General features: G+C 46.5%; 1 protein-coding gene across 2 annotated transcripts in view; it reads left to right on the top strand.

Moving 5' to 3' along the window:
- Positions 1-25,746, top strand: part of NAT10 (N-acetyltransferase 10) — a 150,000-nt gene that overhangs the window by 34,271 nt on the left and 89,983 nt on the right. For both annotated transcript variants that reach the window (XM_078684254.1, XM_078684253.1), the window contains 4 exons: positions 10,679-10,850; positions 17,770-17,892; positions 19,165-19,226; positions 19,334-19,448. In XM_078684254.1, the coding sequence (XP_078540380.1) occupies positions 10,679-10,850; positions 17,770-17,892; positions 19,165-19,226; positions 19,334-19,448 (472 nt within the window). The remainder of the gene's footprint in view (positions 1-10,678; positions 10,851-17,769; positions 17,893-19,164; positions 19,227-19,333; positions 19,449-25,746) is intronic.

Below are 25,746 nucleotides of genomic sequence, written 5' to 3'. Positions count from 1 at the left end.
GGTTATATAATACCAGCCTTGGCCACTATTTGGTGGGTTATAGCGCCGACAACTCTTTGCCCAAAACGACGAGGCTGTCGGGGATTCGTGCTACTCTATTGCTCTTTATTTCTTCTTAGGCAACCATGGGGCGAGCAACACCCCGACAGAGTCGCCAGGGTGGTGGAGAGTAACACCCACCCACCCACCCCCCACCCCCGTTCGCGGTGAGCCAGTACCTATGCCTGTCTCCAGGATTGTGTATCCGGGGTCTGACGAATGGTCACCGCTTCTGGGGCCCAGCGCTTTCACCTGCGGGGGCACCTTTGGCTTGGTGTGCCGTTATAGTCGTGGGCTATTTTCCCCGTCTACTCAGTCACTTATGTGTAAATCGCGCTGACATTGGTGCCTCAACTGTTGCCCTTCGATGGGTTCCGGCCGCGACAAGCCACTGCCTCCTCTGTCCCTAGAATCCAGGCTCCGGGGCCAGCCCTACTCTACTATCTACCTCCCACTGAGGTGCAGGTCAGGCCGTTGGAGATCGCAACCCGTGGGGTGTTGTTGGCCCTCTTTGTATTCTGCCCCACAACACGGTGACTCCGCTACCACTGGGCGACACTGCGCATGTGGGAGCTGATTTACCCCACCGCACGTTTAGTCAATGATGAGTTGAATGTGGCCCCCCTCCGGGTCCTCCGAAGTTGACTATCGTCTTGGGGCATGTAGTCCATGTGATCCGAGGAGTGGAGCACTCCCACCTCCTCTGTCTATCACACATCAGGCCTCGCTGCGTTCCTCCAGCGACACTGGGCACGTACGCCGTTCCCCTCTTCCGCTGCTTATCCCGGCTATTTCCCTCGGCAATGAATCCCAGGCCGGGTGCAGAAGCGTTTATCCACTGCTCACGGATCCAGCTACACCACCTCTTTGGACTGCCCCTATGCCTCGAGCTCCCAGGTGCAGTTTCAATGACTCGTCAATCAATGGGTGTCGTCAGCCGGCGTGGGCCTCTGTACCGCTCAGTCTGGCAGACCCATGCTTCAGCCAAATTGCTGTTCCTCCGTAATACTACTCTGTAATGTCGTCTCCATCTTGCTTCTCGCGGGCCTTCAGCACAGCTCCACAGCACGATCCGAATAGATTGTGGGCGGATTTAGTTACCATTTATCCCGGGGCTGTGGTAATACGTTTCGTGGGTTCTGGGGCGACATATGTTATCGTATTAGTAACGTATATTGGACTAGGGCTTAGGAGCCACTCTAGTGTGCGGCCATTCCCTTCGGCTGCTGACCACGCCCCCGTGATCCTCTTTCTTAATGGCAAAACTGGTGCAAGAAATTATGTTAATGTTACCACAACTTGTAAAGCGCAACAGCTGCCTCAGGAAAGGGGCTTCCCGGCGTTCACAGCAGAGCAACTGACTAGTCTGGATGGAGCAGATGCCAGGGCTACACTGCAGGAAACTGGGTGTGTTTTAGTTCAAATCTATTTTTATTTTAAACACAGCGTTAAGCCTACAACCTCGTGTCGAGTCCGGCCTCGTATGTGATAGCTCTTGTGGTTCTGCGCCAGCTTGGGCTGTAGAGGATCTTTAACACAGCGCCTTGCCTACAACCCTCCAGGGAGGGCCGGCCGCGTGGCTTAGGGATGAGTTTCGCGGGGGCTTGTCGCAAGCGAGCGTATATCCGCTTTGCAATGAGGGTATATGGCGGGCAACTAGCCCAACTGTCTCAAACAGCCCAACAGGGCACAACTGTCTCAGAGAGACGAAGGCCAGAGTGGCAAGTAGGAAAAAAGGAAGTAGGTGAGACAAGGGAGCCTGAAAGTAGGCAAAGAAAGGGAGAGAGGGTGGTGGGTACGCGCGGCATGCCAGGGTGTAGGGCATAGGGGGGCGCGTGTGATAGCAGCAGCATCTGTAGTGTGTATGGCATTCAAGGGTCTAGCCTGGCAGGGTCCGCAGGGACGATTGCGTCCTCAAAGAGGTGTAGAGCGCGGAGTCTAGGGGGCATATGGCGCGCATATTCTGTGGAGCAGAGGTGCCGCACTAAGGGCTCCCAAACCGCTTTGAAGCATGTGTCACGCGCCTGCAACCGTGCCGTGAGTAGTTCCATTGCTAGGACCTGCCAAAGGCGCACAAACCAGGAAGCTATGGGCGGCGCCTCAGTTCGCTTCCAGTATAGGGCGATGAGTTCTTTAGCTGTACCCAGCATTTGGAGCGCAAGGATCCAGTCGCTGCGGGTGAGTGCCTTGAGTGTGGTAGGTCGAATGCAGAGTAGAACCGTGCTCACGGCCTCAGGCAGGGGAAAACCCAGTACCCCTTTGATGTGGCTAAGCACCTCCTTCCAGAAAACAGCCAGGGTCGGACACGTCCACCATATATGCACAAAGTCACCAGTCGCAGAGCCACATCTCCAGCACATCGGCGAGGCATTGGGGAACATCTTGCTAAGGCGCAGTGGGGTGTAGTACCATTGAGTGAGCAGTTTATAGGTGTTTTCCCTCTGCGGGACACTGCGGTATATCTTGGGTATATCTCGCCATAGTCTGTTCCATTGGGAGAGGTCAATGTCTGTGGCTGCCGCTAATTGCCATTGCCTCTGGTAGGGGTGTGCAGGCGTCGATGCAGGGTGCTGCAGTATGTAGTATATTTGCGAGATTAGCCTCTTCAGCCCCCAAAGGGAACACGCTAACTTCTCAAAGGGCGTGTAGGCCCGAGTGGCCGCTTGGTACATGTCGTCACCCGTAGTCCAGTGGCGTAGCTGAGCGTGCTGTAAGCCAGCCGTCAGCGGTACCCTAAATTCCTCCCTGCAGTCCTTCCAAGTTTTGGGCGAGCCCCCGAGGAAAAGGTTTCCAATAACTCTGCAGTCCCCTTGCGTCCAGTTTTCGAACGCCCGAGACCGGTAAGCCGGGGGGAACTGTGGGTTCCCCGCTATCGGGGAGTGGGGGGATGGGAAGCCCCTAGACACAGCTACACTATCCCAGATATCCAAGACCGTTTTTGTGGGGACTGCCATGTACGCACTTCTGGAGCGTGCCGTCCGCAGGAGCCAGGGTAGGTCCCATATGGTACGTCCTGTGACCGTCCGATCCATATAAACCAATGTTTGTCGCTTTCGCGTGCGCCCCACTCCACCACGAAGCGGAGGTGCGCTGCCCAGTAGTAGTGCACCAAATTGGGCATGCCAGGCCTTCTCTATCCCGTGGCTCCATAAGAACCTTCTGCGAGAACCGGGGGCGCTTCCCGCCCCAGATGAAGGACGTGATTTCGCGCTGAAGGCTTCAAATGCAGTGGAGCGGAATAGGGGTGGGCAGACATTGGAATACGTATAGAATTCTAGGGAGGATCGACATTTTAGCCGCGTTAAGGCGCCCCAGCCATGAGATCATCAGAGGCTTCCACTTCCGAAGGTCCTCTAGCACTGCTTTGCGGCACTCCGTCCAGTTTACCGAGGACCAGGAGTCTAAGTGGGATGTCAGGGTAAGGCCCAAGTACTTGATGTGACTCTCTGCCCATTGGTAGGGCACAGCCTTCTTCAGGGTTGGGATTTCCTCCGCAGGTATAGTGAGGTTGAGCGCCCAAGATTCAGTGTGATTTATTTTAAGACCCGACGCCTGTTCATATAGACGGAGCACCTCGTGGACCGCTGGTAAGGATTCACGAGGGCGCGTGAGGGTGAGGATCAGGTCATCAGCGAATAGGGCCACCTTATTGTCTCTCCCCCCATGGGCTATGCCATGTATTCTAGGATCGCGCCTTATCATTGCTGCAAGTGGTTCCACTGCTAGGGTGAAAAAGAGCGGCGAGAGTGGGCACCCCTGTCTCGTACCTCTGTGTATCGTTAGCGGCGGCGTTAGTTGGCCATTTACTCTGATTCTGGCTTGTGGCCCTAGGTATGGGGGCCATGATACTCGCTATCATTTTGGGACCTAGACCGAGCTTCTGGAGTACCTCTTTCAGGAAGGCCCAGTCTACCCGATCAAAGGCCTTCTCTGCGTCAAGCGAGAGAAGACAAGCCGGGATGTCCCAATGCCTCACCTTGCCTACTAGATGCGCCAGTCTGAGTACATTGTCAGCCCCCTGCCGGTCCCGGATGAACCCCACCTGGTCCGGGTTCACCAACCCTGGCATGTATGGGTCGAGTCGTTTAGCCAGTATCTTGGTATAGATCTTTAGGTCGGTGTTCAGGAGGGCGATAGGGCGGTAGGAGGCACATAGCGCAGGATTCTTCCCTGGTTTCGGTATCCATGCAATCTCCGCCATTCCCATATCAGGGGACGGGCCAGATGCGTCCGAAAAAGAGTGGTACAGCCTCAGTAGGTAGGGACGAAGTTGAGTCTGAAAGATTCGGTAAAAGGTCAGTGGCAAGCCATCTGGCCCAGGAGTTTTCCCCGTGGGGAGATCTTTAATAGCTGCAGAGACCTCATCTTCCAGTATGGGCTCTTCCAGCTCTGTCGCACATGCCGGCGGTAACGGACTGCCCTCATAGTCAGCGAGGACGGCCGCTCGTGCTTCCACTGATGTAGCTTCCCCCGCGTACAGGGAGGTATAGTAGGCCACAAAGGCGTCCTGTTTGGCTCTTTCCGTGACGGCTCTAGAGCCGTCCTGACGTTGTATATTAGCAATAGGAGCTCTGGCTGCTCTCGCCCTCAGCCTTCCTGCCAGCAGGCGCCCCACCTTATCTCCTCCCTCATAGTATTTTTGTTTTAATGCTAGTAGAGAGTGTTCCGCCTTGTTGGTGCGCAGGAGTCGAAGCTGTCCCCTAAGGTTAGCTAACGTTCTCCTGGATGCCAGGGAAGGCCGGTCTCTGTCCTGCGCCTCCGCCTGTTTGATCTCACCCGCTAGGTCAGTCTCCAGCTTATAGGCCGCCCGTCTCCTCGCTATCGCCAGGGAGGTAATGTGACCCCGTATGGTGGCCTTAAAGGCATCCCACACTACCGGGAACGACGTTTCCGAGTTGTCGTGAATGGCGAAGTACGAGTCTATGGCTTCCCGGATGCTGTTAACATCCTCCGGGTCCCGAAGGACGCTCGGTGGGAGGGTCCATCGTCGCTCCCGGGGGGTGTGCGCTAACGGATCCTGTAGCATTAGTTCCACATGTGCATGGTCCGAGAGCGAGATATCCGAGATGGCAACCTTCAGCGTGTCCCGGGTCAGGTCAAGAGAGGTAAAGATGTGATCGATACGCGAGTAGGTAACTGGGTGTGTTTTAATGGCCTTCCTGAATTCTAGGTAGTTGTTGAGGCCCTGGATATGAACAGTGAGTGAGTACCAAAGGCGAGCTGCCCTACTGCGTAAGGATCAGTTTACTCAACATTTTAAAGATTGGACAGATAAAATTACAGTTAATATCAGCACTGCAATTGTAGATACAGAAATTCTTTTACAACCCAAGTTTGTACAAGGTGCACGAGTGGGAGGTGAGTGGCACTACGGCGACGCAAGTGACAGAGGGATCAGCGTGGACGGCGCAAAGTGTTCTGTGCAAAAATATTTACAGTGACTTCGAACATAGAGGTTTCTAAACACTTTCAACAATTGATTTTGTTTGTCATTTTCACAGAAAACCGCAATGCAGGAAGCGCCTAAAATCTGGCTGAAAAGTCGACGGCGTTTCGATCCGCGCAGTTTAGGATCATCTTCAGGACTAGATGGGTAAAGTGCAGTGCCGGATAGGTGAATGATCAGCAGTAATAGTCGAGCTCCTGTGTTCTGCCCGGAACCCCGAGGGTGCCTCGTTGTTGTGGTCAAGGGTTTCAGCTTAGGCGTAAAGTCATTTTTACGTCAGCAATGAATATCTATGTAGGTCTGAAGATCCCGGTCTCGTAAGATCCGAGGACCAAGCCAATAGGGATGATGCCGGCGGGTCAAGGAACCGATCCAGAAGTGATCGACTCAGTGGCAGGACTGAATCGCTGGTCAAACAGCAAGTAGGGCGAGTGAATCGCGGTGCTCCGTGATCTTTGCCGCCCAAGGAAGTAGGGAAATAGGTGCGGTAGTTTTCTGGTTTGGCCGTGTCCAGAGATGGTTTTTTGAGCAGGGGTATCACCTTGGCCGGTTTCCATGCCCTGGGCACTGTTGCCGTGGCAAGGGACATGTTTATCACCTGCCCCAGGGAAGATATGTCTGCAGGAAGCATTTTCCTAAGTTGGTCTGGTTTAAGAGGGTCTGCAGGGGAACCTGATTGAATTTTCCAGCGCAGAACTTGAGTTGGTCTGCAGGGATTGGAGGAAAGGCATCCAAGGTATTATCCCTTTGACAGCACCGTGCTACTTGCGGGTTGATAGATGCAGCCGGAAAGGACCTATAGTTGTTGTCCACCTTCCTAACAAAGAAGGTGGCACGGTCCTCACACTGCTCGTTGATCTTGATGGTCGGCCCTGCAGCGGCCTGCTGAGATTTAAGGCTAGAGAGTATCGAGAATTGCAATAGATATCCATTGAGACGGGGTTGAAGTCCCTCCTCCATGATTGCTCCAGCCTTTTGCAGACCTTGCGTATATCGGCCAGCTCGTCTCTATACCATGGTCTAGTCTTAGATTTACGGTTCATAGATCATTTATGGGGGCCAGATTTCGACAGTCCCTCCCCGGTCCATCCCAGCCATTAGCGGGTTGTTTGAGTTGAGGGAGGCGTGACTGCAGATACTCACTTCCTGTGTGCCGTGCTCCGCCGCCATTTTGGGTGAGGAGATGGTCTAGCTACGAAAAACTTGCCTCTAGCCCCAGTGAAAACGGGCCGATGGCGCGGAAGCGCAGCAGACACTGATCAGATAGTTTACATATATTCTCATCACAAATTATTAGTTTGAATTGTAACTCTAAATGGTAAGGCGTATCCTTCCAGAGCTTGACCTATGTACTCGGCTTGTGAACTGTAGTCCATCGCACCAACTAAGCTAGAAGAGGAGAAATAAGTCAGGCGTTGCTTCTTGTTGCATATAGTTATTTATTATATTTATTTATTTCGAATTTATAGGGTCCACAGCTATCCCGAAGGGTTTCCCGGCGCCGAGTAAGGTAGGCCAGCGATTAAGATTATAAATAAGACTAATTTAAGTCCAGCCAGGTTTTCAGGCCCTTGTGAAAGGCGTAGAAAGGTGTCAGCTCACAAAATAGCTGGTAAGGCGGTCCATAATGTCAGTCCCAAATAGGCTAGTGACCGTCTCTCATGTGGGCCTGTCTGATTTTGGGAACAACAAAGGGAGTTTGCTGAGTAGAGCACGAGGGACAGAGCAGGCAATGCTGCTTCATCAAAATCTTCTTAAATGTAATACTGCCAAAACGGAAATCTTGCCATTTGGTCAAAACAATCTCTTTTACCCTCGTACGTGTTGGCCAAAAGAGGCAGAAGCCCCGCCTAATACCATCGTGGCAGCGCGAAATCTAGGAATAAAATTTGATGAGACCCTCTAAAGAGCAGGCAAGGGAAGTTGCTGACTCATGCTTTAACATCATTAAGGGCCTTAGGAAATGTTTTGATCTCCTGCCCTTATCAGCCAGACGCACTGTCGCAGTGGCACTGATCACATCCAGACTGGATTATTGCAATAGCCTATATGCAGGGGCAAATAAATCTGCCCTGCATAGACTGCAGATGGTCCAGCACGCGGCAGCAAGACTGGTACTGAGATGGCCAAGAAAATCTTCGGCCTCTGCTGCGTTGGATACGCTCCATTGGCTTCCTATTCAGAAACGCATCTTGTTTAAGGTCCTAACGCCTTCCACAAGCATGGCCCACGCTACCTGTATAAAAATTTTAACCGATACCTTCCCACTCGAGCACTTAGATCCGCAACAGCCAATCTGATGATTGTCCCAAAATTCAGATTAGCAACAAAAGGAGGAAAATCCTTGGCAGTAATGGGGGCTAGGGCGTGGAACAAACTACCCCATCAACTTCGTGCAACCACTTCTGAACAGGAGTTTAGGAAATCCCTTAAAACATGGATTTATAGCCTGGCGGACTCAGTCTGTAAAACACTTGTTTAAAATCTTTACCTGATGACTGAGTACAACAACTACTACCATCTTTTAGCATATGAATCTAAGCACCAAGATGCTCCTTGGAGTGGTAGCGCGCTATACAAATGCCTATCATATCATATCATATATCAAATCTTGTAGGTATTTTGGGGTCAAACCTGATTTAATTTTAAACGTATAACACAGCGCTTTAAATTTTAACCGCTTTGACACCGTTAACCAGTGTAATTCATGAAGACACCGTAACACAGAAGAAAACGTAGGCAGTCGGAACAATAGTCTTGCAGCTGCATTCTGTACTCATTGTAGTCTCTGGATGGTTGACTTTTCTGCTCCCAGGTAGAGGGCATTACCATAGTCCAGTCTTGAAATAACGTGAACCAGGACCACAGTTCTCTGGACTGGGAGAGAAATCATACGTAAAATCTTCGTTAGCCAGCACAAAACTGCAAAGCAGGTACAAGAAATCTTAGTCGCTTGCTGTTTCATTGACAGATGTTTATCAATTATGAAGCCCAAGTTCCAAACACTGTTCAATGACCAGGGAAGAGGACCTAATTCAAGGGGCCAATGATGAGGGCCCCAAAAGTCATGTCTTTTGCCCAGGATCAAAGCTTCTGTCTTTTCTCTATTTAATTGAGCAGTTTATTTTGCATCCACCACTCCACTTTACACAGTCCTAGGTTAAGATCTGAGGGTGTGTGTCCTTGAGAAGAAGAGAGCGAGAAGAACATCTGTGTGTCGTCAACACAGGAAAACAGACAGTCCTGCTTTTTCAACCACCTCTGCCAGTGGGGGGGATGTATATATTAAGTGGCAGCAAACTCAGCACTGAGCCCTGAGGAACACCATAAGCGGCAGAATAGGAATTCGAACAGGGCATGGCTGTAGAGACTTGGAAGGTCCGTGCCCTTAGAAATGAGCTAAACCATTCTAACGCCATTCCCTCCAAGCCTAACGGCTGTTAGGCTTTCTCCAAGATGGGATGGGATATAGTATCGAAAGCGGCACTGAGTTCTAACAAAATAAGTGCTGCCGTTTCGCCTACGTTAAAACGATGCCTTAGCATTTCAATCACCCCCAGCAGAGTGGTTACTATTGAGAAACCAGCTCTAAAACCTGAATGGGAGGTGTGAAGAAATTTCTGGGTTTCACAAAAAAGGTCAGCTGGCCATTTACATGTTTCTCCAAAATATTCGCAAAAATGGGGAGCAGTGATAGGGGTTGGAAGTTAGCCAAGATAGAGAGAACAGAATTGGATTTCTTAAGGAGGGGGAGGACCATCACATGCTTCCATCTGTGTGGAATTATCCCGTCCTTTAAAGACGCATTTAAAAGATCCATTATCATTGCTAAAATGGATGGAACCCGGCACCCAAAAGCCTGTTGAGGTAACGAGTCTCTTGGGGATCCAGATTTAGTATTTAAAGAAGTTGATTAAAAGAAGAGTAGTCCATGGGGCACAGGAAGACAATTTAGGGTGGGAGCTATGATTGCTTAGAGAATCAGATGTGACAGCAGATGGGATGTGATCAATCATTTTGGCCTGTTGAGTTTATAATTTTCTCTCATTTGTACCTCTAACATATGGGCATCGTAGACCACAAAAAAAGTCTAGAATGCAGCTCACATATATAACACTAAAATCTTTGCATCTTTTGCACTATATGCTCTGATATTTCCAGATATTTAATGATTTTCGTTTTTGTTATAATAATCATTTGGGGCAAGTGAGAGGGGATCACTCTTAAGGAGTGGGGTCAGTGACGTTATCAAAGTACTGTCCTTGCAAGTGCCACAAGGCTGTATGGGAGATCACTGCTTTGAGCTAGGAGCTGCCAGTGTTGATCTAGAGCAGTGTTCCTTACCCTGTGGTCAGCAGACCCCTACTTAGGGGTCTACGGCTGTTTAGAAAATTAAACAATAGCAGATTAATAAAGTTTACATACATAAAACAGCAACAGATCTGTAATTTTTTTTTATAGGAAATTGAAATTGGGTGCCAAAAATGAATTGGTATTCTTGTCTTGATTTGCTGGATTAGTAGAGTACAGTAAAAGAACAAAAAATTGCTGCAGTTGAAGGATTTTTATGCACACACAAAAATAGAGCATGCATTGGAACAAAAAGAAAACCAAATGATACACCAGTGAACAGCATATTGCTTTGTCTTTTAGAAATGCAACTAACATTTTCAAACACTTAAACTTTCTGACTAAGTTTGTTTTCATCTGGGAATTGAGTTACTATTTCGTAATTTGTTTATTTGTTTGATGTACACGTATATCTCTTTTTTGTGTATTGTTTTAAGGTGGAAATCTTACAAATTACTTATGTAAGGGTCTCCGATTTCAAGTAGTGATTCAGTGGGCGTGTAAGGTTAAGAACCTTTGCTCTAGAGACGCAGTGCTAAGAAAGCTTGACACATTGCTACTTCTGAAAGTGTCATGACCGCTCTCCTTGGATTAAAGGTAATTTAGGTAACTTAACATTGATATATGCATAGCTCCTCACGGATTTTTAAGCCACTCCAAGACCGTGACGTGCTCTCGACAAGTATTCACCCATTAGTTATGATGTTTACAAGTTATGGGTGCGCACTGCACAATGCATATTAAGAATGTGGAAAAACAATGTGTAATAATTAAATTTCTATTGAAGTAGCTAATTCTTTTTGGGCACAATGTTTACCATTTATCAAATTTATTTTTCCACAGCCACCGCAAGAAAAGAATGCGGAAACTGCAAAAAAAAATTAAAACTGGAAGTTTCAATATAAAGGATGATGATCCATTTGAACTCTTTGTCGCTGCAACAAATATCCGCTACTGCTATTACAATGAGACCCACAAAATACTTGGAAATACGTATGGCATGTGTGTACTACAGGTAAATATGTTGTGCTTGTCCGTGTGGCTAAAGTAAAAGTGTGCTTGACTTAGGGTAGTTGCAAAACAGGTTGCTATAGGATTCATTCTAGAGAATCGTTTTTACTTTGTTTTTTCATTACGTGTATATTGGAGTTGAAGGTTAATTGATTCAAGTGTTTGAAATTTGTGAACAACTCAACTAGCAGGTGACTGATTCAGTCAGCGAACACAAGTGCCAGATTCAATACCAACCTAATCATGTGAACTTGGTGTTATATAGTCTAAAGAGAGTGAGGCTGAACTGACTATTGTCAATACAAACTCAGGGCTGAGCACAAAGTTCTGCATGCACAAAGTTCTGCACTATGTCGAGTTTGAGGGACAACTTTATTCAGTAGCAGATTTTATATTGAATTACATCTCACACAGAATGAGTGGGGCCCCCTTTATCGCCAAAGAAGTAGGACACCAGATAGACCTTAGTCAAAAAGAAATCCCCTTTGGGCAACCTAGTTCACCTAGACATATATACTATCCACATAATCATACACGTAATCATATCACCAGAACATAACAGCAACACCATCAAAGGCAAAGTGCTGAAAAAAATACAGAATTATTTATTAATAAAACATTAAAAAAGGTTAAAAAGCATTGTTCAGTAAATATATGCGAATAGTTTTTTTAACAACCAAAACAAATAAATACAATACTGGGAGAACCTACAAGAAAATTAGTTTCTAATCGGCTAAACAGGCAGATACATTAGACCAAATTCATTTTTCGGACATTTGCATTTTGTATAATAAATGTAACAAATAATAACAAATGTCTCTCGAAGTCTACAGTATGCCTATTAACAATGGGTGTCAACGCGTTTCGGTGGTATAACTGCTTAAACACTACCTTCTTCAGGACAAAGGACAATTTCTCCTAAACCACAATCAGAATTTGTTCTGATACAAAGGTATCTGTACAGAATGAACTACGGGTATCCCCTTGCAGTCACATATGGAGGGGTTGATGAACCTCACTCTCAATCAAAAACCCTTATTATAGTGGTGGAATTTTCTCCGATAACTGCTGCTTTTGTTCGACAGATAATAGTTGGTGATTGGAGCGATCTATCTATCTATCCATCTATCTATCTACACACACACATATATATATATCTATAAGGTCAATAAACCAACTCTATCATACGCCCCTTTCTGTATTCCTGTTCTTGGGATGTCAAACTGTTTTGTCGTTCCCTCAAAAGATGTACTCTCATTCTAGCAGTCTTGTACATGCTTAGAAATCACGTACAGGGTGACGCCGCCTCTGTACTCAGGAAGAATCCTGGCTAAGGAGGCGGTGGCCCTTTAAAAGATGAACGAAGAGTTCATCTTTTGAGGGAACGACAAAACAGTTTGACATCCCAAGAACAGGAATACATTTATTATACAAAAATCAAATGTCAGAAAAATGAATCTGTTCAAATGTATCTGCCTGTTTAGTCGATTAGAAACAATTTTTATTGCAGGTTTTCCCAGTATTTGTTTTTAAATTTTATTTGCATATATTTGCTGAAGAATGCTTTTTAACCTTTTTTTATGTTTTATTTTTAAAAAATTCTGTATTTTTTCAGCACTTGGCCTTTGATGGTGTTGGTGTTATGTTCTGGTGATATGATTACGTGTATGATTATGTGGATAAGTGTATATGTTTAGGTGAACTAGGTTGCCCACAGGCAATTTCTTGGATGAGAAGTATCCCAGATCTAGAAGAGGCCTTCAGTAATCCTCCATCATCACAACTGTTAGAACTGGGGGAGTCTAGTTGGCAGCGGTAGGTACCACTGTCCAAATAGGGACCCTTGCTTCTAGTCAGGGTAAGGAGGAAACCCACTGAGATAATCCCTGCTCACCCTCTAGGTAGCTTGGCACGAGCAGTCAAGGCCCTGCTCACCCTCTAGGTAACTTGGCACGAGCAGTCAAGGCCAATCAGAAGGCAATGTGTAAAGTATTTGTACCAACACTCACAGTAACACAGTGAAAACACCACAAACTGACTCCACAACAGTTTATAAAAATAAAGGTATTTATTCTAAACTGATCCAACAGTACCTTTAAAGGAGACAAAGTTCCAAAAGCAGAAGCTGGTGCGGTGGAAAACAAGTGATGCGTTGCTCCTGAGACCCCAGGGAGGCGTTTGCGACAGCCCGGCTGCAGCAGTGGGCGTGTTGCGACGAATCTGATCTGTATATGGAGGAAGGCTACTTGTATGGATTCCGGTGCGTAGGTTCCATAGGAAGTTTGTTCTCGCAAAAGCACGATGCGATGATCTTTGGAGTTGCGACGATCTCCGGGGCGACGATCTCCGGGGCGACGATACGTGGAGCAGCGGTGATCTTCTCTCTCGCAGCTCCTCAATGCCATGGCTTAGGCGATGACACTCGCAGCGACGTGTTGCGGTCTGCAAGCAGGCGGGGCGGCGATCTCACCCGGCGACGACAGGCTCTGCGACGACACTCGCAGCGATGTTAGACTTCCCGCACCGATCGGGTGCGTCCCGCTAACAAAGAATGTGACTGCTCTGACAGCGGCAACAGGCGCTGCGACGATCTCAGCCTTCCTAGCGGCGGGAATTTCCTCGCTCTGTCGGGGTTGCGCTCCGCAGCGAGCGATGTGACAACTTTTATGTAGCAAAGTCTTTAAAGCTTAGTTTCCAGCTTCCCAGCACATGTACAACTTCCAGAGGCACCACACATGGGCCTCACACTCCAGGAAGGACAGAACTCTCTCAGTATAGCTCAGGGGAAGCTGGGGGTGAAGTCCTTTTGTTCCTTGGACTTCAAAACAGGGAGCCATCTCTTCTCAGGCCCTTGGAGATTCCTACAAGCAAGGGGACACAGCACAAAGCAAAGTACTTCCCCTCGGCAGCAAAGCAACAGCAGGGCAATCCAGCAGAGCAACAGCTGGACAATCTTCCTTCTTCAGTTTCAGCTTTCTCCTTGGTAGAGGTTCCTTCTTAATTCCAGGATGATCTAATTTTCTGTTGTCAGGGGTCATGTACTTATACCCCTAAAAGTCTTTGTTCTCTTTATGCAAGTGGACCCTGAGCCTGGTCTGAACCAGTTCTGGGTGTTTTTTGAGCACTTTGTTTTCCTGGCTTCTCCTTTCCGAGTGAGGGGCAGAGTCGTCAGCCGCCCAGCAGGAGGTGGAGCCAGCATTGTGAAAGGCAGGCACAGCCCTATTCAGGCCCAGGTGCCAGCTCCTCCCACCACTCAAGTTGCAAATGCTGTCATTCAGCCTAGGGCTGACTCAGCCAGCCTCATGCGGAATTCCCAGCCCCTGTCACTCTCAAACCAGACAGTCAAATCCCAAACAGGCCAAGGCACACAGAAAGGTCAGACAAGAAAACAGCAACTTTCTAAAAGTGCAGTTCTCAAACACAGGATTTAAAAACAACCTTTCCTAAAAGATGTGTTATTAAATTCTGAGTTCAGGGATACCAGACTTTTATGTCCTATCTTGTTCCTATGGGAAGATCTGCTGGTAGCCACTGTAGCCAGCCTCCCCCATGTTAGCCTATGGCGCAAGATAACCTTACAATAGTGAAAAACGAAAATGGCTGTAATTCACTACCAGAGCATGTCACCTGCACCAGTACATGCTCTACTTTTCACATACACTGCACCCTGTCCAGGGGGGTACCTTGGACCTTCCATAGGGTTGACCAATTTGCACAAAAAGGGAAGGGTTAGGCCTGGTCAGTGGGGACACTGACCAGGAGGACATGGCAGTTCACAGACTGCACACAAGCACTGTGGTGGCAGGCCTGAGACACCATTTTGGGGCTACTCATGTGGGTGGCACAATCAGTGCTGCAGGCCCACTAGTAGCATGTGTCATCACCAGCCCTGGCACACTCAGTGCACTTTACTAGGGACTTCTTGGTTATACAAATATGCTAATCATGTATATCCAATCATCATTACCATTTACACAGGGAGCACTTACACTCTGACACTGATCAGCAGTGGCAGAGTGTCCAAAGCATCTAAACCAGCAAAAACGAAATCCAGCACAGCATCAAAAATACAGGAGGTAGTGGCCAAAAAGACAGGGGAAACCACACCAAAGATGCCTGGTCTAACAACAACTAATTGGTAAAGCACTCCTTTTTAGATCTCTACTACAGACATGTGTAGCCTCTTGTGGACAGTACCAATACTTACAGTGGTTGGCTCTCTTGTCCGTCTCGCTCGCTTATTAAATCGATTTTCATGTCCCTTCAAACCCTCTCTGGAGCATAGCTTCTTTACCATCCTTTACATTGTATGAATTTATTTTTCTTTAATTTGTTATTTTATCACATCCTCTCTCCCAGTTCCTATGTTGCCCCACCCCTTGCTCTCCAGTGTTCTCGCTGTTCAGTGGCATTTACATTTTTGTAATCTTTTCTTGGTGCATGGCAGCTGAAGTTTGTGAAAGCAAGCGTCTATCACCCTTTTTCAACTCAAACTGTTGAACTGAATAGTTAATTAACCAGTTGTGGGAATTACTGCCCATTGCCACAGCTTTCCTTCAATTATATAGGAACTATAGTTTGTTAGTAAGTATACGCACAATATGCAAATATAGGCTATAACGGGTTTAAGGCAATTAAGGTTTCTGAGTGGATGCGAAGTAGCTTTCTAAAACTTAATGGAGACAAGAACGAGGTTGTCATCTTGGGCAAAGAGAGAAACCCATGGGGCCCGCAACATTGGCCTAAAGAAATGGGTTCTATCCCCAAACCTGTTGCCCAGGTGCGCAACCTCGGATTTCTCATTGATGAGAATCTCTCTATGCGGCAGCAGGTGGTGAGGGTGGCTTTTGTCTGCTTTATCATTTTAAGATGGCTCCACAAAATTCTCTGGATGCTCCCTGCTACTACTCAAAAGACCGTGGTCCAGGCGTTAGTTGTTTCTCACCTGGACTATGGCAATGTTCTTTATTTGTGAGCTGATCTAGGAACCTTAAAAAAACTTCAGGTTGTGCAGAATGCGGCTGCATGACTTTTATGTCATGTTCCGCGGAGAACCTCCATTTCTCAATCACTTTATGATCTCCACTGGCTTAGGATTGCCAGCCGAATCAAGTTTAAGGCTCTCTGCTATGTATTTAAGAGTAAACAAGTCACAGCCCCTAAATATCTACAAGAACTCATTCTAGCCTATCATCCTACTCGTTCCCTTAGATCTTCAGGTAAAGGTGATTTTGTGACCCCGAGATTTAGGTTGGTGTAGATGGGCGGCCGATCATTTTCCCACCTTGGTCCTAAGCCATGGAATGTCCTGCCTGTTGCTTTAAAAACTGAAACTAACCTCTCCCGTTTCCGCAAATGACTTAAGACCTGGCTCTTTTGGCAATGATCTACGGCTGCTCTCCTCTCCCTCTTTAATTTGTCCATTGGCGCCGGGAAACCCGTTACAGGTAGCTGCGCGCCTTATAAGTTAAATAAATAATAATAATAATAAATAATAATAACAGGCTTGCTGTAAAAGTAGGTGAACAACTACGCTTGTGAGTGTGAGTAATCACAGTCCTCTTGTAGTTGGTTTTCCAACTTCAAAACACACCGCGCTTGATTCAGGGCACAGGCTGCAGTCAGTGCTTTTCCAAGGTGGTATTTGAGAGGGAACACGCCTTACTCTTCTTTTGTACTCCAATGAGAAGCAGAAGGAGAAGCAGAGCCCTCACAGGAATGTTCCCTCTGATTATGATTTTTCACATTGAGGTACTGCAGCTTGTGTATGACTGGTCATGTTAATTGGATTATAGATTACTTCCTTGTGATCTACATTTTCAGATGTGGTGTGGGAAGATAAGTTGGAGATTTTCTTTCATATGAAGATTGCTGCTTTGTTTCGATTTGGATTCTCAGACTTTAATTTTCTTTTTTTCTGTGGCTTACAACATTTAAAGTGCCTGAGGCTCAGAGACAAACCACATCGGTTGATAATATACACTGTAGCAAGTTGACTGGGCAGTGTGTGTTCTGCTTGGTTTGCTTTTAGAGTGGCATGTCCACTTTTATGTAAAATAGCTGATGTTACTAAAGCTCCTGCCAGGATCACATACTGCCTGGTATGTCTGTGATATGCTTTTCCAATGAGTAGCTTGTGTGTTACTGGTAGCTATCCTGCTACCTGTAAGTAGCTCTCCTTTAAAAGATTTTGCTTGGCTAAATTAATATAGTGTACCAAAATTGAAAAGCATTTTATGCGATAAAATGTATACATTTCCCGAACCCCTATACTGATGTTTGGCAAAAAAAATAGTTGAATTTTCAAAATATATTTAAAGCTGATGTTTGAGTTATAAAGCATGTGGCATGAGTAGACTTATTACTAACATTATCACCCTAGCGCCAGCGGCATTGAAGCTAGGCTATTTAGCCTACCCATGCAATGCACCCCAAATTGGCAGCCTTTTTTTACATTACCCTGTCAATCCTGCCTGATGCATTGACTTGATTACTACTGGTAGCTTGCATACAGTCGCTACTAATATAATCTTATCTGATGTGGTCACTATTACATTATTAATAATAGTAGTTAAAGATTTATTTCGTTGAACATCAGTAGCTCTTATTACAGAAAAGATTGGAGACCCCTAGTCTGTGATAAGACACTCAAGCAAATGACCCAAAAGGCAATTAATTGGCTCAGATGCATGGCATAAATACTGTTGTACATTGCCAGTGTGCAAAAACTGCTGTTGGTCAATTGTACTCTAAAGAATCAGTCAAATGATTATCATACTTTCTGAAATCTGATCATCTTGAGAGGTTGGTGCCAGCCTTCTGTACAATATGTTTGTCAATCCTGTCCAAATTGCTCTATAATTTAGGGAATTTTAACAACATTAGTTTGCTGATACATTAATCAGCCTGTTCTAATTTTACAGGATTTTGAAGCACTCACTCCAAACCTCTTGGCCAGGACTATTGAAACTGTGGAAGGGGGTGGCATGATTGTGATACTCCTACGCACTATGAGCTCACTGAAGCAGCTCTACACCATGACCATGGTAGGTAGTGCAGTTGTTTTGTGTTACTGCTTGTGTTTGTTTGTGTTCCTGCTTGTTTGTCCTGGAAAGCTGGAATGTCTTGACATGATTCTTGCTGCTTTTTATACTCTGCGTGGGGATTAAAACCTGTCTCCGCCTTAGGCTCATGTTTGTCACAATTCTGCTACCACATCCTATGCTGCAGATCTGCTTCTCTCCCTGCATTTGAAGTGATTTGGTTTGGCACCTACTTTCTAAGCATTCTCTTCTTCTGCCTATTTGCCCTTCTTCTGTTCTGTTTGTAGTAGGTCTATATTAATGCTTTGTAGACTATAATATGTGCTCATGGTTTATTTTATCCTACAGCTGACTGTAATTATCTATTTTATCCTTGCTCTCTAAAATGTTATTTTATAAACATCTGTATTGCACATTGCTAGCATTGTATGGCACTGTAGCGGTTTACACTTCTGAACGCCATTTCTTTAGGTTCTGGATTCTTTACAATATGCTCTAATCTTGGTTTTACCTTCAGCGTGACAATGGTGTCTCCATCTACTTTGTTTTTCTCTTTAAAATTGAATGTAAATAAAACTTTAAACATTTCTAACATTTTTTTTTTAAATACATGTCTTATCTGGCACAGAAGCACTTCACTAGGGGTTTGAACTTATTTTACAAGGGAACTGATTCACAAAGCCTTTTCTGTGCCTCAAGATTTCTTATTACTGATGTAGATGTGAATTGTTCAGCAATTACTAGGAGAACAGCACACTTACTTCCTGGAAGTTTTTATTTTTTTGCAACTGTTTATCTGAATGTTTCCTCCTTCACATCTTACAGTTCTGTCGTTCTTGCTTTATAGTTGGCATGTTTGCTAAAGCCTTTCCCATGTTCACAATGTCTTATGGAATATCCATCAATCCCAGTTCTGTTGACTTCTTTTTTTTCTCAGCTGTAGTTGTAATATAAATTTGTTATTCCTCTGAGTCAAAGATTTACTCATTAATTGCAGTTTAAATCATGTGCCTTCTCAGTATCACGCTGGCAGCGTCTGAAATGCATGTTATTTTCCTGACGCGAGTTCTGCAATCCCTTAACAATTTATATTTAGTTTGTCTGTTATTTAGTTATGTTCTGGTTATTAAAAGTAAGAAGTATTTGTCGTAACCACTTGTTTCAACAATCCTTTTGTAGATAATGTAATGCAAACATAACGTTGTACATAGTCTTCCTTTTTAATTTTAAGGAATATTTTTCTTCTGTCTGTTGTTTTTATATGGTTTATTTTAGGATGTGCATTCACGCTACAGAACTGAGGCTCATCAAGACGTAGTTGGCAGATTCAATGAAAGGTAAGGCATTTCGTTGTTGATATGCTGTTCAAGAGTTGCAGATAACCAGCTAGTTCTATCACATCTTTGCAACCTAAATCTTTGACTCTGTTTCTTCATTGATGCAGGTTCATTCTTTCTTTGGCCTCGTGTAAAAACTGCATTGTGATCGATGACCAGCTGGACATTTTGCCCATCTCCAGCAGTGTAGCTAACATAAAACCAGTTCCTCCAAAGTCACAGGTAAACAACCGTAGCCATGTTGCAAAACATGTCAGATCATGAGACATCATTATTCATTATCATTATAATGTTCCATCTGTTGGAGCAGGTCTTGATGGACAGTTTTTAAACTATTTTTTTTTAAATAGTAAAACTCTATTACTATTTTGTGTTTTTTCTCTGCCTTTTTATATGCTACACGTATTATTATGAAGATGAACATATAAGCATGTAATCTGATCGGTAAATTAAGAATCCCTCCCACCCCTCCTACTTTGTGGTTGCTTGCCTACTAAAACCCAGAATGTTGTGCACCAACCAAATATTCGGTTCTATTTTCCACATATCATGGGATGATTCCAGAAAAACAGAGTCTTCCATGGAGCCTTTCTTCATCCCTTTAATTACGCTTTAGCTCCCCATTTTTTATTTGAGCTGTTTTATTTTTTAAGCTCCTGGGGCCTCTTTTCAAACCAATTGTCATGGAGCTATGAATTACCAGTGCTTTTCTGTACAACCCAGTGTTGATGATTACCGGCACTCTTTCAATGAACAATGCAGAACTGTGAAGGGAAAGAAGGCCCATGTAAAGTAACATAAGACCTGCTGTACCTGATAAATGAAAGGTCATTAAGGAAATATAGTTTAGCTTCCTTTCAGTAAACCGTGGATGTCTTACACATAGCTTTTGTTTCTGCTAAGTATCCTGTAAAAGAAATCCTATAAATACCTCTCATCATCTCCTCCATCTAAATCTGATTCGCAATTGTTAATTCTTGTAAAGCTAGTTGTTGGGAAAGTGTTTCTGAGTAGCTGGCTTTGAGACAGCTATTGTATACCACTGGACACCAAGGAGAACTGTGTTATGTGCAACTGTATCAGCAAGAAGGGTTAATCTTGCTTTTCTGATCTTGGCTCAACCACACCTTACCCCAAGGAAACGGATTCCTTTCTGCATTACCAGCTAGGCGCTCTTGAAGTATCCAGGATTGCACTACAAGCGCCTTAGTGCAGCAGCCTCATTGATCTAGAAGGCACCATTAACCTTCTTTTTGGATTCGGATCAAGAGTGAATGGGCATGGAACCTTTATTGCCCAAATTGAGGATGTTATTAGATCAATTAATTCCTTCCTTCCGGGCAATATAACCTGTGTCAAGCGAGCAGTAGCCACTCTCGCTGAGAAGGTGGTACATTTTGGGAGTGCCCCTGGATTCGGAGTCCTGGATACACACTGGGACATCTCCTGCAAACAGGTAAGTAAAATCGTTTATGTTAATCGGTACAATTTTAAACAATTTCTTTAGGTTTTCAAACTCCACACTTAAAAACTTTTCACAGAAAAACATTTAATGTTGTCCTATGGAGGAAAATATGGTTATCGGTTTTGAGGTAAGTATTTGGTAGTGGGAATTGAGGTTCTGTGGGTAGACTCAGGGGTCCCCTAAGGTCAAGGATGCACTCTTGTTACACCCTCAGTGACACTAGGGCAGCCGGGTGCAGAGTGCTGAGGCCTAATATTATCCAAACGTGGATAGGGTGCCTCCGGTTGGTGGCTGCTGACTAGCAGGCCACTTGGCTGTGGGAGCAAAGTTCCTGGACTTTAGCTCAGGGCAAATGGGGAAACAAGCCAGCAAAAAAGGTACACCCTCAGCGGTGCTGGGGTGGCCAGGTAGGTGTAAAGTGCTGTTTTGGCGTTGGGTGCCCTGTTGTTTTCAATGTGGATTTTCGGTTTTGGTTTTCAGCTGCAGGCTCGGTCCAGGAAGACTTCCGGGATAACCAACAGCTGGGCAGGTAAGTTGGAGGGCTCGGGGACATAGGTGCGCCTCATGTTCTTTTCTCCAGTGCGCAGGGCGGCTGTATGCAGGGGTGTCTTTTGAGGTCTGATTTCACCTTACTGGGCCACTCGGTTGGGGGGGGGAGGGGGATCCCTGTGCAGAGGCTGTAGGCGACATTGGGGAGTCCTGGAGGGGTCCACTCACAGTGTACTCGGACTCTGGAGTGCTGGGGGACCTTGCTGGGCTACTCAAACTCGGCCGTTGGCGACAGGTGCAGTGGTAGTACCAGGCGTCTGGTTTCTCTGCAGGTGGTGGAGGGGGAGGTGGTGGGTGGGGGGGTGCCGGGTGGGGGGTGCCGGGTGGAGGTCAGGTTTTGAGCCCCATCTCCCAGTCGACTGGACTGACCCTGCTTTTCAGCCATGGCTGGTGCAGATCCAAAGCTTCAGAGTCAACATTGTGGCCTGCTCTGGAACATACTCGGCACTCCAAAAGCAAACCTACATCGACGTTGACAACCTCTTCTACTTTGGCAGGCCGAAAGGCACTTCGGAGTTGAAGCAGCCATCAACGTCAAAAACCCCTTCTGGCTTTAGGGTGAACTCGACGCTGAAGCATCCATTGGAGTCCCCAGCTACTAATGGGGAAAGCAGGTTCGGAGCCCAAATGTTTATTGGGCTAGAAACCAACTACGAAGCCTAAACACTAGACTCAATTTAGTCACCCCTCAACAGCGGACTCCGAGGTGCAACACCCTATCCTTCAACGGCTTCAGGAACTACTGGACTTTCTGCAACGACGCCTGTGTGCTCCTCCTCACCCAAGCATAATCATCACCGAGCCACCACCTCCGGTCCTGCAGACTCTTCCTAGAAAGAGGCAACTTACCTTTAAAAACAAATAACCATAGAACCACCACTGCCTCCTAAGCACAAAGAGACATAATAGGAGCACAAGCCCTCTACCTCGACAGCTACGTACTTTCCTCGTCCTCTTCATCCATCATCACCATCACCACAGGGGCCTCATCACTCATATATTTTAAGTTTATTTTAAGAACTTGTAAAGCGCGACTGTCACCATTACAGGCATCCTGGAGCTAATAGAATCCAAACCCAGATAGAGACAGAAGCAGCAGAGTAAACCAGTGGAACGAGGCTAGCCAGGGAAAAGCCAGGTTTTTAACTTTTTTCTAAACTGCAGAAGTTCATTGGTGGCCCTAATCTCGATGGGGAGAGTGTTCCAGAGTCTGGCGGTAGTCACCTGAAAGGATCTGCCACCAGCTCTGACCTTCCTAAATCTAGGAACGACAACCAGTTTAGCATCCGATGAACGAAGGTGTCTGGAGGGAGTGTACCAGACAAACTTGGACCTTAAAGGGGCTGGACCGCATCCGTGGAGAGCCCTGAACACTATACAGAGGGCTTTAAATTGGATCCTCTGTCTAAGAGGAAGCCAATGTAATTTTGCCAGGGCGAAAGGTCCATGAGATCTCCTAGGCAGCCCCAACGCCAATTTAGCCGCCGCAGATTGGACCCTTTGGAGTCTGTCCAGTAGATACTCGGGGGACCCGAGCAGGAGGGCGTTACAGTAGTCCAACCTGCTCAAGATGGTACATCTAACCACTTGTGCACGGGCATGAGGGGGTAAGAGGGGCAGAACCTTCCTGAGTGAGCGAAGGATGGCAAAACAGCTGGCCGATGTTTTCTGTACATGGGTGTCCATACTGAGCCCATGGTTCAGCATGACTCCTAGGTTGCGGACAGAGTCCGCAGGCCGTACGGTGGAGCCGGATTCCGGGGGCCAGAAATTGTTGGGAAACGGTCGAGGGATCCTTGTTCCAGCACTAAAGAGCACTTCAGTTTTCCCGGCATTAAACTGAAGCGAGTTTGCCTTTAACCAGCTTGCCGTAGTCCTTAGGCAGTTATGTAGGACCTCCGCAGAGATGGACTCCTCTCCTTCAAAGGAGAGGATCATCTGCGTGTCATCGGCATAGTTAACAATTCGAATGCCGAATCCCTTAATAAGCGAGATTAGTGGCCTCAGGTAAACATTAAAAAGAATAGGGCTGATGGCAGAGCCCTGAGGCACACCATGCTGGACCGGGGAGAAAGGTGATTGAAAAGGAGGCATTGAAACCTTGAAAAGGAGGCATTGAAACCGCCTGCTGCCTGTCCTGCTGAAAAGAGTGGAACCAGCTCAGAGCCGAGTCTCTCACCCCTGCCTCAAACAGCCGCCTCAGCAAGATCTTATGATTAACTGTGTCAAAGGCGGCAGACATATCGAGCAGGATCAAGAAAGAAGCCTGATTTCTGTCTGCACGCCTTTGAAGTTCATCCATGGCGGTGATGAGAGCAGTCTCGGTCCCATGGGCCGGCCAAAAGCCGAATTGATCCTCGTCAAGTAGGAGAAGTTGTTCCAGGTGGGTGGAAAGAGTATTGCTAACCCCCCCCTGACAATCTTGGCGGGAAACGGCAGCAGTGAAATGGGCCGGTAGTTTTTTGAACACTCAGGATCCAAAGAGGGGTTTTTTAGCAGGGGGGAAACTAACGCCCGTTTCCAGTGAGCAGGGACGGTGCCAGTCACCAGGGATTGATTGCAGATTCCTTCCAGATTTTTGGGGGGACCGGGTCCAGAGGCGAGCCGGAGACAATCCCTCTCGCTATATTAGAGAATTTTTCAAAAGTGAGCGGCAAGAACTTGAGCAAAGATCTTTCCAAAGCCGAATTAGGTGCCAGGTTAACCGGTGGAACGGGACCGGATTCCTGGGAGGAATCACTGTCAAGGGGAATGTCCAAATCTTTAAGAATCAAATCGATTTTTTTCTTTAAAGAATATGGCAAGATTGTCACACAGATCTTGGGAGGGGACAATCACATTCTTGCAGGCGTCCGGATTGGTAACGTTGTTTAAAATGTTAAAGATACTCCTGGCATTATTGGTAGTATTACATATCAAAGAGGAGTAGTAGTCAGCTTTGGATTTTTTAATAAGATTTTTATAGACACGGATCTTAGTTTTCCATATTTCTTTTGAGGATTCATTATAATCGCGTCTCCATTTCCTCTCTGTTTGTTTACAGTTCAGTTTAGCTGTTTTGAGATCGTTGTTGAACCAAGGAGCAGAGTCTCTACCTCTAAAGATGCGATTTTTTAGAGGAGCACTAGAGTCAACGACCGATGAAATACTGGTGTAAAAGGAATTATAGTTTTCGTCCGCACCTTTGTTTACATCAAAAAGCGGCTCGAGATGTAACAGTTCGCCAGAAGAGTGTAGTCGTGATAGCGCTTTCCAATCTCTGCATTTGATTTCTCTAGTTGGGGCCGGTACCTTATGTGAATCCAGTTTCTTGTATAGGAAGAATTTGACTAAGGAGTGGTCTGTCCAGTTCATTGGCAGGGTGTCTCCCATGACCACCGAATCTGGTCCCGCAAAGACCATATCCAAAAGGTGGCCAGCTTTGTGGGTGGCTGTAAACACCAGTTGGGAGAGACCACAGCTGACACAGGTTTGAAGAAGGTTTTCAAGAGCTGAGTCAAGTGTACCATTACGCCAAAGATTAAAATCCCCAATAATAAGTAACTTTTGATGGGATATGGCGATATTGGTCAGGGTGGTAGTTAACGCTTGTTGCTGTAACAGGTTAAATGAACCAGGAGGACGATAACAGACTAAGCCAGTGACAGTTGACCCAGGGCGAGTCGAAATAGAAAGCCCCAACATCTCGGTACCCAGGGTTGGGTCTAAGTTAAGGACCTTAATGTTGCAGGAGGATCTGAAGATCACTCCCACACCCCCCCCCCCCTTGCCAATAAGCCTAGGAGAGTGGAGAAATTTAAACCCGTCAGGGCAGGCAAAGCCAGGATCGACCAAGCAATCTGGCCGGGTCCAAGTTTCTGTCATGAACAGAATGTCTAGTTCATGAGATTCCACTAAAAGCGTGCAATGTTTAGGCAGGGACCTAACGTTTAGTAGACCGCAGTTCAGAAAGCCGTCACATATTACATCAGCTCGGGGATAAGACGTGGGAGCTAGAGAAATAATACCTTTGTCTGCGTGTAGCTGTCCCAATTGAATGAGTTGCTCTCTAGAATAGGGTTGCCCGGTAGGGAGACGCTCCTGAAATGTGGGATCGAGTCCAGCAGCGTGGGAGGCCCATGGCGCTACCTCGGCGCGGACGAGCGCAGACGAGCTTGCCTTAAGCACACCTTCGGCGCGCAAACGGCGCGCCCGCTGCGCTCGTCCGCTGCGCTTCCGGAAAAGGCACATGTTAAGTAGGGTGTGAGTAGTAAAATAGGGGGCGTGGCCTAAGTGTTGGTGGGCGTGGCCTCAGCGTGCCGAGGGTGGCGGCAACCCAAACCAATGACCCACGGTAGCGTTAGGTTCTACAGCGTGGTGGTGCCAGGGGGTAAAGTGCAAGTAAGTAGTTTTAAAATTACGAGTACACAATACAATTTAAAAAAAATTAGCAGCAAACAATTCTCCCGGCTTCCGCCTCAGGAGGTAAGAAATCCTTTAGTGGGTCACTGCATTTTTGCGTCCTGC

This window comes from Lissotriton helveticus, chromosome 3_2, assembly GCF_964261635.1.
Source record: "Lissotriton helveticus chromosome 3_2, aLisHel1.1, whole genome shotgun sequence".
NCBI classification, from domain to species: domain Eukaryota; kingdom Metazoa; phylum Chordata; class Amphibia; order Caudata; family Salamandridae; genus Lissotriton; species Lissotriton helveticus.
This window is presented reverse-complemented; position numbering and strand designations above follow the sequence as displayed.